General features: G+C 35.2%; 1 protein-coding gene across 1 annotated transcript in view; it reads left to right on the top strand.

The window, feature by feature from the left end:
* The window catches only part of LOC118738771, a gene marked incomplete in the record, with an annotated part of 347,848 nt that overhangs the window by 304,249 nt on the left and 31,074 nt on the right, over nt 1-12,525 (top strand). The window contains 1 exon segment of the mRNA XM_036469734.1: nt 7,220-7,360. Coding sequence (XP_036325627.1) covers nt 7,220-7,360 — 141 coding nt within the window.

Below are 12,525 nucleotides of genomic sequence, written 5' to 3'. Positions count from 1 at the left end.
TTTTATTTTAAGTACAACATCTGTGCTTTTGAACTGGTGGCGATCTAGTTACTATTGGAAAGGTTCGTTTTTTGCGATGAAGATCTAGTACTAAACTATAAATTTAGTTCAGCCGTTCGAGGTTTCTCTACAGGGAGCCATGCAGCAAATCAAACTGGTTCAGTACTTGCCCTAAACTAGCTTGATTAGGGCCTTTACTGGTTCTTAATCTTTCCCAAATCAATGCTTTCAACTATCTTTAAACATGGCGATGTCCTACGAAGTGAAAATTGTCTCCCCTCGGCAGAACTTTAGAACTCGTTCAGAACTGGTTCCATTTTGGACAGATCTGGCACAATAAGTTTTTTATGGGAAAAAAGTTTAAGACGCGGTTTTGTATATATGTATCTTAGTTTTTTATTTTCTTTTGCAGATTGAAACTGCCTCCACCGCGATTTGAGCTCGCGACCAGTGGTGTTAGAATCTGAGGTCTTCTCTGGGAGTGTACGATAAGTGAAATTTGTACATTTACTTCTCAGCTTTCACATGCTAAATGTGAGAAACTTTGATGACAGCGTAACTAGCACACCTCAAGTTTCAACTGACCCACTCTGCAGCCGTTTTGCTGAGATAGTTCTGAAATATGTAGGGCGGAACTAGCGCTTTGCAAGACTGTCTCTTAATTTTGCAGAAAATCATGTGACATATACATATGTATGAACATTAGGGTGGTCGAAAAAAGCAAAGTCGGAATTTTAATGCTATCACCCCCATAGGATTGTTCTATATCGAAAAAATTATACCCCTATTTTTTATTTCGAAATAAAAAAATATTAAGACGTCGCTCAAGGCGCTCAAAAACTTTTATGGAAAAAAACTTTCCACATAAATGATATAGAATTCCTGAAAATCAATATTTTTCGTTCAAAAAACTCTGGTTCTCTTCTGGAAACTTTCAATGATAATACCAAATTGTTTATTTTACCATTGCATTGCTCGGGGTTTTTGGAGGTCTTAAAGTTATTAATGGTTAAATAAAAAATTTGGTATTAGTGTAGGGAACCTCCTGCAGAGAAATAGAGTCTTCCGATCGAAAATTATTGAATTTTAAGAATTTAATACCATTTCCACGAAATGCTGTTGTTTCCCGATATAAAATACATACTTGGAAAACTTTCTCTAAATATTTTTTTACTGCAAAATAAAAAATAGTGTTATATTTTTTTCGGTATAGAAAAATCTAGTGGTTGAGAGCATACAAATTCCGACTTTACACATTAATTTTTGAACCACCCTAATGCACATACATAGATATGTGCATATGTATTTTATCTGAGTGCATGTAGATGCCCCATGGAATTCGCTCCGTGCTCGTGCCCGCTCGTACATAAATCTGATTAGCTAAGTCTGTGGAAAGAAAGTAAAAACTGATTGCACTAAGTTTCTTTGTTGAGTACCTAGGTTATCAGAATCTAGAACAAGCATTCGATTCGAGGTGGACACGTGCACGTTTTAAATCTGCAGCCTGAGCAACATCAATCACAACAAATCTTGTGATTGTATACATATTTATAAGTATTTCAACCAAACAAATTTTTTCATATTCATGCCTATTACGGTATCCGACGGAGCGATTTTGGCCTCAACTCATATTGTAAAAAGCAAACCAAAGTTTTAAAAAGTATTAAGGTTACACAATAAGGTTTTCAATACATATGATTTTTCATCCGATATCTTGACAAAATTGCTGCCTTATTTTTAAAAACTTTTCAAGTATATTGCTACCATAAAATTCCAAACTAGATCTTTTTGCTCACTGGCAAGAGTACCTTTAAAAAAGGGAATGGAGAGATATATATGTACCTGTATTGGTCATGTCCTAGTTCTTGATATACAAGTACATGTATATGTACCTAAGGGTGGTCCTTAAATCAAATGAACGATCTTTTTCAGTTTTAACCCCTCAATCGGTAATACCACGGTCACATATATCACATATAAATTTTGGTCCCGATTAGAGACGGTTAAGGCGTGTCACACAGAGTCAAATTTCAGATTCCTCTATAGAGACTCAAAAAATTAACATTATTATTTTTTTTCATCTATTACCCAAAATCGATACTACCACTGCCGAAGATATCACATATAAACTTTGTCCCAATTAGAGTCGATTAGTGGTCAAATCCAGATTCTTCTATGGACTGAAAAAATTAAAAATATCTTTTTTCATTTAAAACCCAAAATCAATACTACTAAAGTCAAGGAAATCAAATGTAATTTAGGTCCCGATTGGAGTCGGTTTAGACGTCTTCATAGGGTAATCTGAACTTTGACCAAAATTTATATATCGTCACTAGACAAGAATAAAGGCGCGAGCTCAAAAGTTGACGGCGAAAAAAGACGCATAAAAAACCTTTAGCGTCAAAAACTCTTAACATACTTCGCCGAAGTTTTTCATAAGCATCTTTTTTCGTAAAATTTTTTTACGCGCCTTTTTTCGCCGTCAAAACACTATCGCGCCTTTATTCGTGTGTAGTGACGATATGATATCTTCGACTATAGTAGCATCGGCGTAGGAGTTGAAGCTAAGGAAATCTGGTGAAAAAATGTACTTCCTACATTTAAGGACCACCCTAATGTACTTATATGCATGGGGGGAATCACTGACAAAATTCATACCATCTTTACGAGTTATTGTCAGTTCACTGAAACATGCATATGTACATACTTATACAAATAAATAAATACATACTCTTTTTGTTGTATGGAGCATGGTGGCATTTCCGTGGCTCTCCACATTCACGCGTAAACAACAGTTTTTATTATTCCTTAGCAAAAGAAAACCAGGACACTGCTTATTTGTGTGTAATTTTCCTTTCTCTTAGTTTAGTACACATTTCATGCAAAATATGAAAACAAAAGGTGAGATTTTAAATTTACCAAGTTTGACAGACCACTTAAATTTTAGCTGTTAATCAACTTTTACATGAAAAAACGAGTTACAACCATTAATTCCCAAACTAATTTTATCTAGTTTTAGGAGTTTGAAAAAGACCTCGGATAGATTTTCAAAAGGTTTTTCTTAGCCTTATAAAGGACTAGCAAAATTGATTCTTCTCAAGGTGAAGTACGTCTCAGGAATTTAAAAAGTAAACTTACAGTTTAAGGCTATAGATTAAAATAGAGGGTTCTTTTATCAACACATCAACAAAATTATTACACTTCACCACATTACTTCAATTGAATTCTTTTTAAATAGGGAGGAGTCATCAACAGGGCCGACAAGTTTAAGCTTTTGCTTGGAATTGGTTATTTTGCTTATTCAGGGTTTCCAAGCTTAATTTTAACGATACCGCTATCTCACTTACAAAATATTGAAACGGGCTGATATTTTTAAAAACAAGGGTGCCTTGTACTCTTCACAAAGAAAATTTGGCAAACTTTAGTAGAAAGTGTAGCAAAATTCTTAAGAACTTCGTACTGATTAAGAAAATTTGACTCAATAAATTTTTCTTTAACATTTCTTGGACGTTTTTTATTCGTCGAACTCAAGAAATTGTAACAAATAACAACATAAAAATAGATTTTTTTATTTAACCGTAACTTCTGCCTATTTTCTTCAGCCCTACTTGGATACAAAAATTTAAAACCAATGGTTTGTCTCTACGGGAAGGCATTGTTGTTATTGCTTGCAAGCATATTTACCCATGTTTTAGTGCTTATCTAAGCACTTAAAATGGATTTTTTCTTGCTTATTTTCTTCGGCCCTGGTCACCAACATCACTTAATCAAAGTTGTGATAATCAATGAAATAGCCTATCTAATTTCGACCAATAAAACCTTGTTATCTTTTCAATTTCAACCAAACAAAATTATCTTGATGTGAAGGACACTGTAGCGAGGGTACAGCCCTTAAGTGTACCTTCACACAGGAAGCGGAGCCCAGCCGAGCGAGGCCGTTCCGAAAGGAACGAAACCAGCAGCACCGGCCTATCGCATTCTCCCCCTGCAGTGAAATCCCAAACTAGTCAGGAAAAATACTAGTTTACAACTAGAATTTCCTGACTGAAACCGAACTAGTTCAAAAATGACCAGACTTGTACCAAGTACAAAACGATTTATTCATGCCCGGTTTTACTTGACTTCGACAGTTTAATGCAATAAAGTACACAAAATATTATAACTTTTATTTGGATATATTGTTTTCAATTAGACCAGACCTATTAAATAATGACTAATATTCATAATGATTATTAATTAAATCATGTTTCTTTGGATAACCGGAATAATAATAAAAATGTATAATATTTTAAATTATACTTAATCAAAAGTTTTTATTGTTTTATTTTATTCATTTTATTTTTTAAGTCCCAAAGTAGAGGTTTCGGTCCAATATTTTTCTGTCTATTTTGGCCTAGTATGAGACTGGTATATTTCTGACCGAAATCTTACAATTGCCATCTAATAGGACATCCCCGTTATAAAAATACCAGTTTATTCCATGGAAAAAAGATAGTTCGCTGACTCGTTGGGCATGCGGTTCATACTAGTTGTGAGGTAGTTTACAACTGGTACATTTGACTACAGGGCCAATACACTTATAAAATTTTAAAGAAAAATCAACACATTTTCTGCACATTAGCGATATTAATATAGGATTCTTTGCATTATCTAACACTTTTATTTATCGCATAATAATATTTAATTGAAAAGTGACTACTACATACATACATATATGATAACTTAATAGGGAATTGCATGTAAAAGAAACAGAAAACTTCTCACACATGCAGCGAGTATGCATTAGAATTGTGCCGAAGTCCTATGTAAAATGATGGAAAGCTTTTCAATTTTGCACACAAACTTTCTGCAGTACTAGACGCATATAACGCATTAAATAGTTAACAGAAAGGATTCTTACTGGAGAATCCTTGAAACTGCTGTGGGCACATATTATGTGAAAGTGTTTATAAATATAATGAGACCTAATAAAAGTTCGGCGCTTACACAATATGTTAGTGTTTGGCAGAGCTTATCTTCCGATTTGTGGCATGCGCCTGGATGTTGGCACCCACGGAGATTTGCCATTGCCTGCCGAAGGGCGACCGCTATTAGAAACATTTTTTTTTATGTTTCATTTTTTTAATGCTGGTCGGAAACTGGGCTCGAACCCAGTCCCTGCGGAATAGTAGTGCGCACTGCTAACTACTACACCACAGCCGCCGCCAAACCCAGTTTAACTTATTATATATGGTATAGGAACACAGTTTTGTAGATTCATGATCATGGGGTGATGTTTGTGTGTAGGCCTACAGTGGATCACAAGTCTGACACTGCAAAGATTGTACTAGTACACTTTGTTCTGTCGAATTCATAAGCTGTAGCAATCTTCTCCAACTTTGCATGCTATACATTTTGCAGACCTCCATGGACCCTTATATGTAGTTTTAAAAAGTATACACACTTCCAGCGTAATATATGTACATACAAACATATATCGAGGCCTGAGTGGAAGATCGACCTGTCTCTGCAACCAGTGCAAAAACGCCCTATCTCATAAAACTTTTCAAAAGCCCCTTTTTAAGAATTTGGCTGAAGAACGCTCTACCTTTCTCAACTGAAAATATATTCAAAATGTGTATAGGCCGTTTTTGAATCGTCACCTAAGAAATGGCATTTTTGGACCGAATTCTGAGATAGGGCGTTCTTTAATCAAATTCTGAGGGCGTTCTTGAAAAGTTTTCTGAGACGGGGCGTTTTCGAATTGGCTGCCGAGATTGGTCGATCTTCCAGTCAGCCGTTTATATGTTACTTTAAACCAAATATACTTCTCTTTCAAATACGAAATCAAACTAAACATTTCAATTACTTTAACATAAGAGTCGTTTATTTTGAAAGTGACATAAGTAGTTTCCACCTTTTATGCTTAAAAGGTTGGCTACTTCTAACTGAATGCATTTGTTAATCGCTCTTTCGTCATAAACCAATGACAAACATTTTTATCTTTGAACGAATAAAAGGCGCATTCAGATGCAGGAAAATCATCACTGTAGTCGAACGGCATGTCACTTTCAAAATAAACGGTTCATATCATCACTTGAAATGCAAAAAGACGTAACAACATCGTAAATTACATAAATAGAAAAAGTCGTGACTAATATTTAAATTTTTTTTTTCATAAAATGATGTGGGTAGGGATGTTCCGATATAAGTAAATACGAGTATGTACTCGATACTTTTGTTTCAATACCAACTACTTTTTTTACTTGAATCGTTTCATCGATACCTACTTAGTATCGAAATAAAAGTACTTGTATCGAATCGATTTGAGGAAGTGCCATATCTTTCGGTCATATATTTTCTATGGAAAATAATTGCTTCGCTTTTATGAAAAGTAATTGATCTAAGCAATGTCACCGCCAAAATCTAAAGAGGGGATATAGTTTTACAAAGTTCAAGCAATGCCTTGTAGCCGTAACGTTTTGTGGGAACCTATAATTTTTTGTCTAAGTAATCGTATTACTTCTAATGACATTACTTCTAATGATCAAATAAACATATCGATACCTCAACTGAAAATACATTGAAAATATTTGAGATAGGGCGCTTTGAATCGGCAGCTGAGATATGGCGTTTTTGTACCGAGTTCTGAAAGAGGGTGGTCTTGAAAAGTTTTCTGATATAAGGCGTTTTTCAATCAAATTCTGGAATAGGGTGCTTTTGAAAAATTTTCTCAGATAGGGCGCTTCAATCTGGCTGCCGAGATAGGTCGATCTACCACTCAGGTGTCGCAAAAGGTATGTCACAGATAACGCCTGAAAATTACTTTCGCTTTGTTGCATATAAAAGGATGAAAAGTTATCGATATAAGTAGGTATCGATACATTCGGTTCACTCATATAAGTAGTATCGAAATAGGGATTTGAGTAAACTCATTTGAGTAGGTATCGATACTTTGATGGTATCGGAACGTCCCTACATGTGGGGATTGTTATTCGATGAAATCCATTATATAAATCAAAACGTGAATTTTGAATTTTTTATTAGTTACGTATTTTTGAATTTCAGGTGACGATATATTCAACTTAAAAATTATATTTTCACTTTCTGTTTTTTCCAAGCACTCTTTCCCCTTTAAGCAATTTGTTGTGTGTTAGTTTGTTTTCCGTTAAATTTGTACTCCTTATTATGTAAACATTTTTTAAAAGGCGTACTTTTCAATATTTTCATTCGCTCACAGAACAACTTGTCTGGTGGCAACGCTGGGATAAGACTACGCTCATTATCCTGGTAGCCTCAATATTAGCGCTACTTTTAGCCGTGATTATAATTTGTTGCATCATCATTTGCATATGCCGCCGCCGCAGACGTCAAGATAAATGTAAGTACAGACAATGAACTATTTCTAATGAAATTTATAATTACACCGATAGGTATTTATGAATAATGTATGTAGATCTTGAGTTTAAGTATTTGATAGTAAAAGATGCGAGGGAACCTAAAATGACACATTTTAATTTTTATTAAGTTTAATTTTCTACACGATTATATGTACGGTTAAGGTCTTTATAAATTATATTATATTTTTATACATATTTTTTTTTTTTTTATATTAGAAATATTTTGATATTATTTATCTATTTTATATGAATCCCCAAAACAATAATTGTGTTCGTTATTTTTGCTTTATAATATTAGATTAACTATAATTTTGTTTGTTTAATTTTAGTAATATTTTTAAGTTTTAGCCTTTGCATTTGAACGCATGAAGAAATCTTTACCAGCTTTTTTCTATGTGCATATTTGATTTTGTATTAATAATCACTTTGCATTTTACTACAGAAATTGTATAAAAAAAATACTTCACACTCCTTTCAACCTCAGCACTGTAAAAACCTGTGCAATTTGAAAGCCTCACAACGCTATATATATTTCTAAAAATGTACATAAATTGACTACCTCATTTATAAACCAACAACGCAAAAGATAAATAATAAGAAATAAGCCAACTTTCATTTATATCAATAAGCCCGCATTTGTTTATTTATTTGGTCGTAATTAATTTAATAATAACATACCCGTTCTCCTCATTCACATACATGCATCCATACATGCTTACTACAGATACACATACCCTGTGGGGAAACGCACTAGTGCCGAAGTGATTCGGTAGTAGAGAATTTACAACCATGACTAGTGCGCGTTGATGTTCGTTTGCATGCTAGCTACTAGCGAATTTAACAATGCGATGTCCAACGAAGGGTCAATGCTCCCTGCTGCATCGCTTTATCGATAGTTCCGAACCAGTCTTAAATTCGACAAATAGGATTTATATAGCTCGCCCCTAGTTCTGTACCACTCCTATATTCAACACACGAAAAAGTAATATAATTTTTTTCAAAACGAGTCTTTTTCGTTTTGCCATGGTAGCGATCTTACATTATTTTCAAAAAAATATGTTTTCAATTTGAAATAAAATTTATTTGAATGAATGTAATTCAAACTGAGCATTTGAAAATACGTTTGTATACCTTTGGTTGTAGTTGAGTGTCCAGTGGTTCTTACTGTTATTGCTAAGATTTCAGAAGGTCCCAAGATATAAAAATGAACTATGAAAAAATATTTGTGAAGTGCAGATTGAAAGCGTATTTGTAAACCGCCAAACAAATATAAGTTTAAAGTAAATAAGCTAAGATGAGATGTTCTACTGCTACCGTTCTATAGTTCCGAAACAGTTCTAAGTTCGTCATCTTAGACATAGATTTCGAATGACAATTTTTTTATTCTTTTGGACTTTTCACAATTTCTGTGACTTTTTTGGACCTAGGAAATTTACGTATCACTGAACAGAAACAGATAGTTCGATCTTTTGGAGGATGATGCATTTCTAATTGTTCTTGCTTCATGCATCGAAATTTAATTTTTTTAGAAAAAGTGGACTCAGCGGCATTTTTTTACCTTAGCTAGCGATATGTAGTTTTGAAAAGGAAAATAATATAGTTTTTGAAAAGTAGCACATATCGCTGTTTTTGCACTGGTGAGGATCTAGTTACTATCAGGCTGGTTCGTTTTTGGCGATAAAGATCCAGTTCGGAGCTAAAAATTTGGTTCACAAGTTCGGAGTTTCCCTGCAGGGTATGCTTTGTACTTTCATCCCTCGAAGTCAGATATGTATGTATGTATGTATGCCACTAATCCATGGCAAATAATTTAATTGTGTTCGATTTCATTACATTGGGCCTGCAGCTATGCTATGAGTTTATTTGAATTTATTCTAATTTTTTGTTCGCTCCCTTGTGTTCATTTGCATTGAATTATATATGTGGAAAAAGGAACAAAAAATTAAGAGCTTTTACAAAAAGTTTAAATCTATATGCATTCCACTAATGAATAATTGTACTTAGTGAATGAACTAATTAAATTATATTGCAATACTGTCATAGTGGCTTATTTATTTATATATTTTGTATGTCCGAATGTGCTTATACATAGTTATTTATGCATGTATGTATTTATGTGTGTATGTATTTAATTCGCAAATAATTTGTTTGCTTTGTTGATACAGGGTGTTACACATTTTCTACTAAAAATAAAATAATATGTCTATGTATCATAAAAACAACCACTGCTAATCGAAAAAGTAGCAGTTAATCAGAAAAAAAATTCGATTTTTCTCACTTTTATACAGGGTTCGTATTTGCACACACATGTGCAGCACATCCTAACATTTTACGCTCACACACGTGTGCTGTGCATATAAAAAATTAAAAATTTGCTCACATCACATGTGTGTGCCGTTTGGTAAAAAGCACGGGCACATTTGTGTACTTTCTTTTTATTAATGTAAAGCACACGCACATGTGTGTGCTATGCGTAGAGAAACTTATACACTTCGAATTCTAACTCAAATCTTAAAATAATTTTTTAATATGTTTTCTGTCATATAAAAAACAAACAACATCTCACTTTTTATTGAATTGTCTTTCAAAAAATAACGTTTAATAAACAAATTCTTTTAAGAATATATTATGTGCATGTGCATGGGCTGAAATTTGTACAAAAATCGGCTCACACACATGTGCATGTGCTTAATAACAAACAGCACACACTTTTCTGTGAGTAGAGTTTGTTTTCCACTTATGCACACACATGTGTATGAGCAGTGAGTGCAAGTTGAATGTGTTTCTGGCGTGTGTGTGAGCAGAGCATGTGTGTGCAAATACGAACCCTGCTTTTATATGCATTCGTATGTTATCTTAGAGTGGGCAACTGTGCAACAATACTTTACAAGAACGTACAATTGCTGGCGTTTGCCGACGGCATCGATATTATCGGTAAAAACAAGGGCTACGTCTGTTCTTCCTTCTACTTTGGACTGAGTAGGCAATTGAGAAGTAAAGTCCTCTCTCGTCGTATAAAGATCACACTTTATAAGTCACTCATCATGCCTGTGCTGGTGTATGGCGCGGAGGCATGGACAATGAAAGCATCTGATGAGGCGGCTCTTGGAGTTTTCGAGAGAAAGATTCTGCGAAAGATTTACAGAGCTTTACGCGTTGGTGATGGAGAATATCGCAGACGATTTAACGATGAGCTGTATGAGCTTTACAACGATATAGACACAGTGCAGCGAATTAAAATTCAGCGGCTCCGCTGGCTTGGCCATGTCATTCGAATGGACAGAAACGGTCCTGCTCTGAAAATATTCAACGCGGGCCGCGATGCTGGTAACAGAGGAAAAGGAAGGCCTCCTCTGCGTTGGAAAGACCAGGTGGAGAGGGACTTGGCTTCACTTGGCATTTCCAATTGGCGTCAGTTAGCACAGAATATAAATGACTGGCGTGCAGGTTTGGACTCGGCCAAAATCGCTTAGGCGGTTACAGCGCCAATAAAGAAGAAGAAGCGTGGTTATTTTCCGATTTTGCCCATTTTCAATACCGTCCGTCCTACGCTTAAAAGGAGTACACATACCAAGTTTGGTTAAGATATCTCAATTTTTACTCGAGTTATCGTGGGCACAGACGGACAGACAGTCACCGCTTAATCGACTTCTTTTTTCATTCTGATCATATATGTATGCATTTGTCTGTACATATCTATCTCGAATCGTTTTGCCTGTTACAAACAACCGTTATGTGAACAAAGTTATAATACCCTTGTGCACAAGTGCGCTCGGGTATAAAAATAGGGGAAAACTGTTTCGGTATAGAACAATCCTAGGGAGTGAGAGCATAAAATTTCCGAGTTTACTTTTTCACACGTATTTTTGAACCACCCTAATGCACATACATGTAAAAGCCTGTTTAGAAAAAAATCAGAAGGAAATAAATGAGAGGTCAGGTATTTCCGCACGAAGCGCACTGTTACCGAGCAGGAGGCCTTAATTGTCGCTTGGCTATCAAAGTTGAGCAGACAATCGACTGCTTCTGTAGTGGTCTGGAAGCCAAATTTTAAGGACGACCAATGCCTCCATCAAGCGTTGACCCATCATCTTCTGTGAACTACTGCCAAACGTTCGCTTATTCCTATAAGGGATGTGTTATCAGGGATAAAGGCAAAGCCTTAGAAACGTTTCTTTCTGTTTTGTGAAAAATAAAAAGATAACAAATTCTTAAATTGCTTTATGAATGGGCTAAAAATATGCTCAAACTCAAAACAATTAAACAACGAAATCTAGCAGTCAAAAGTATTCTTTGCTAGTAAGAATATGAATTGTCCAATTCAACCTTAAACAATTTTTCTGCCCTGAAGTTTTGTTTTATGTCACAGTAATGCAATGAAAGTTTTTTGGGCGTAACAGAATAAGGGGCACCACCACCTAGAAGATCTTTTGAATCCCTTTGATGATTCCTAACCCTGACGGCCCAAGATGTTATCCGATGACGACGGACAACCACACATAATGTGCTCCGACATCTTCTCGTCTTCACGGTAAAGACGGCAATCCGTCCCTGTGGAAATGCCCATCCGGTGCATGTGAGAGCGCAGGTGATTATGGCCCGTCAGGTAGCAATAAATCAACTTGATATTGGTTTGGTTCAAAAGATGTATGCATATCTTTCCTAGTTAAGGGATAACCAAAAAGTCTGGCATGTCTAAGGCCTCCTACCTCTCCCCACGATTCGATTATAATTGCTCACAGATCCTGACATCCAAATAAGATAAAGCCTACTCCTCTTCTTTACGAATCAATGGCAGTCCAAGGTTTTGATAATTTCAATGGCCAGAGGAAATAGGAATCTACATAGCTTCATAACGGCTGAGCCAAGAAAAGGCTGCACTGATTTGGATATCAGTGTAATAGTTTTAGAGGAGTTTCTCCCGAAGAAACAACAATTTTGAGCCGTTAACTCTTTCTTGATTTCTTTTTAGTATGCTAAGGTTCCGTATTGCTTCATAGCCGTAGTTGTGAATATCTTTCAAGTCAAAGCCAGCATAGTTTTCCATCTGACAACTTGTAGGGTCTAGAGACATGATGTTGAGAATGTAGTTTGAAGCTTTACTAAAAGTGGTTCTCTTTCTTAAGTTGCTGATCTACAAAGCTTG

The sequence above is a fragment of the Rhagoletis pomonella genome, unplaced genomic scaffold (genome assembly GCF_013731165.1).
Source record: "Rhagoletis pomonella isolate Grant_MI unplaced genomic scaffold, Rhpom_1.0 Rhpom_scaffold_00005, whole genome shotgun sequence".
NCBI lineage: Eukaryota > Metazoa > Arthropoda > Insecta > Diptera > Tephritidae > Rhagoletis > Rhagoletis pomonella.
The sequence above is the reverse complement of the archived record's forward strand: the minus strand, read 5'-3'. Positions and strand labels throughout refer to the sequence as shown.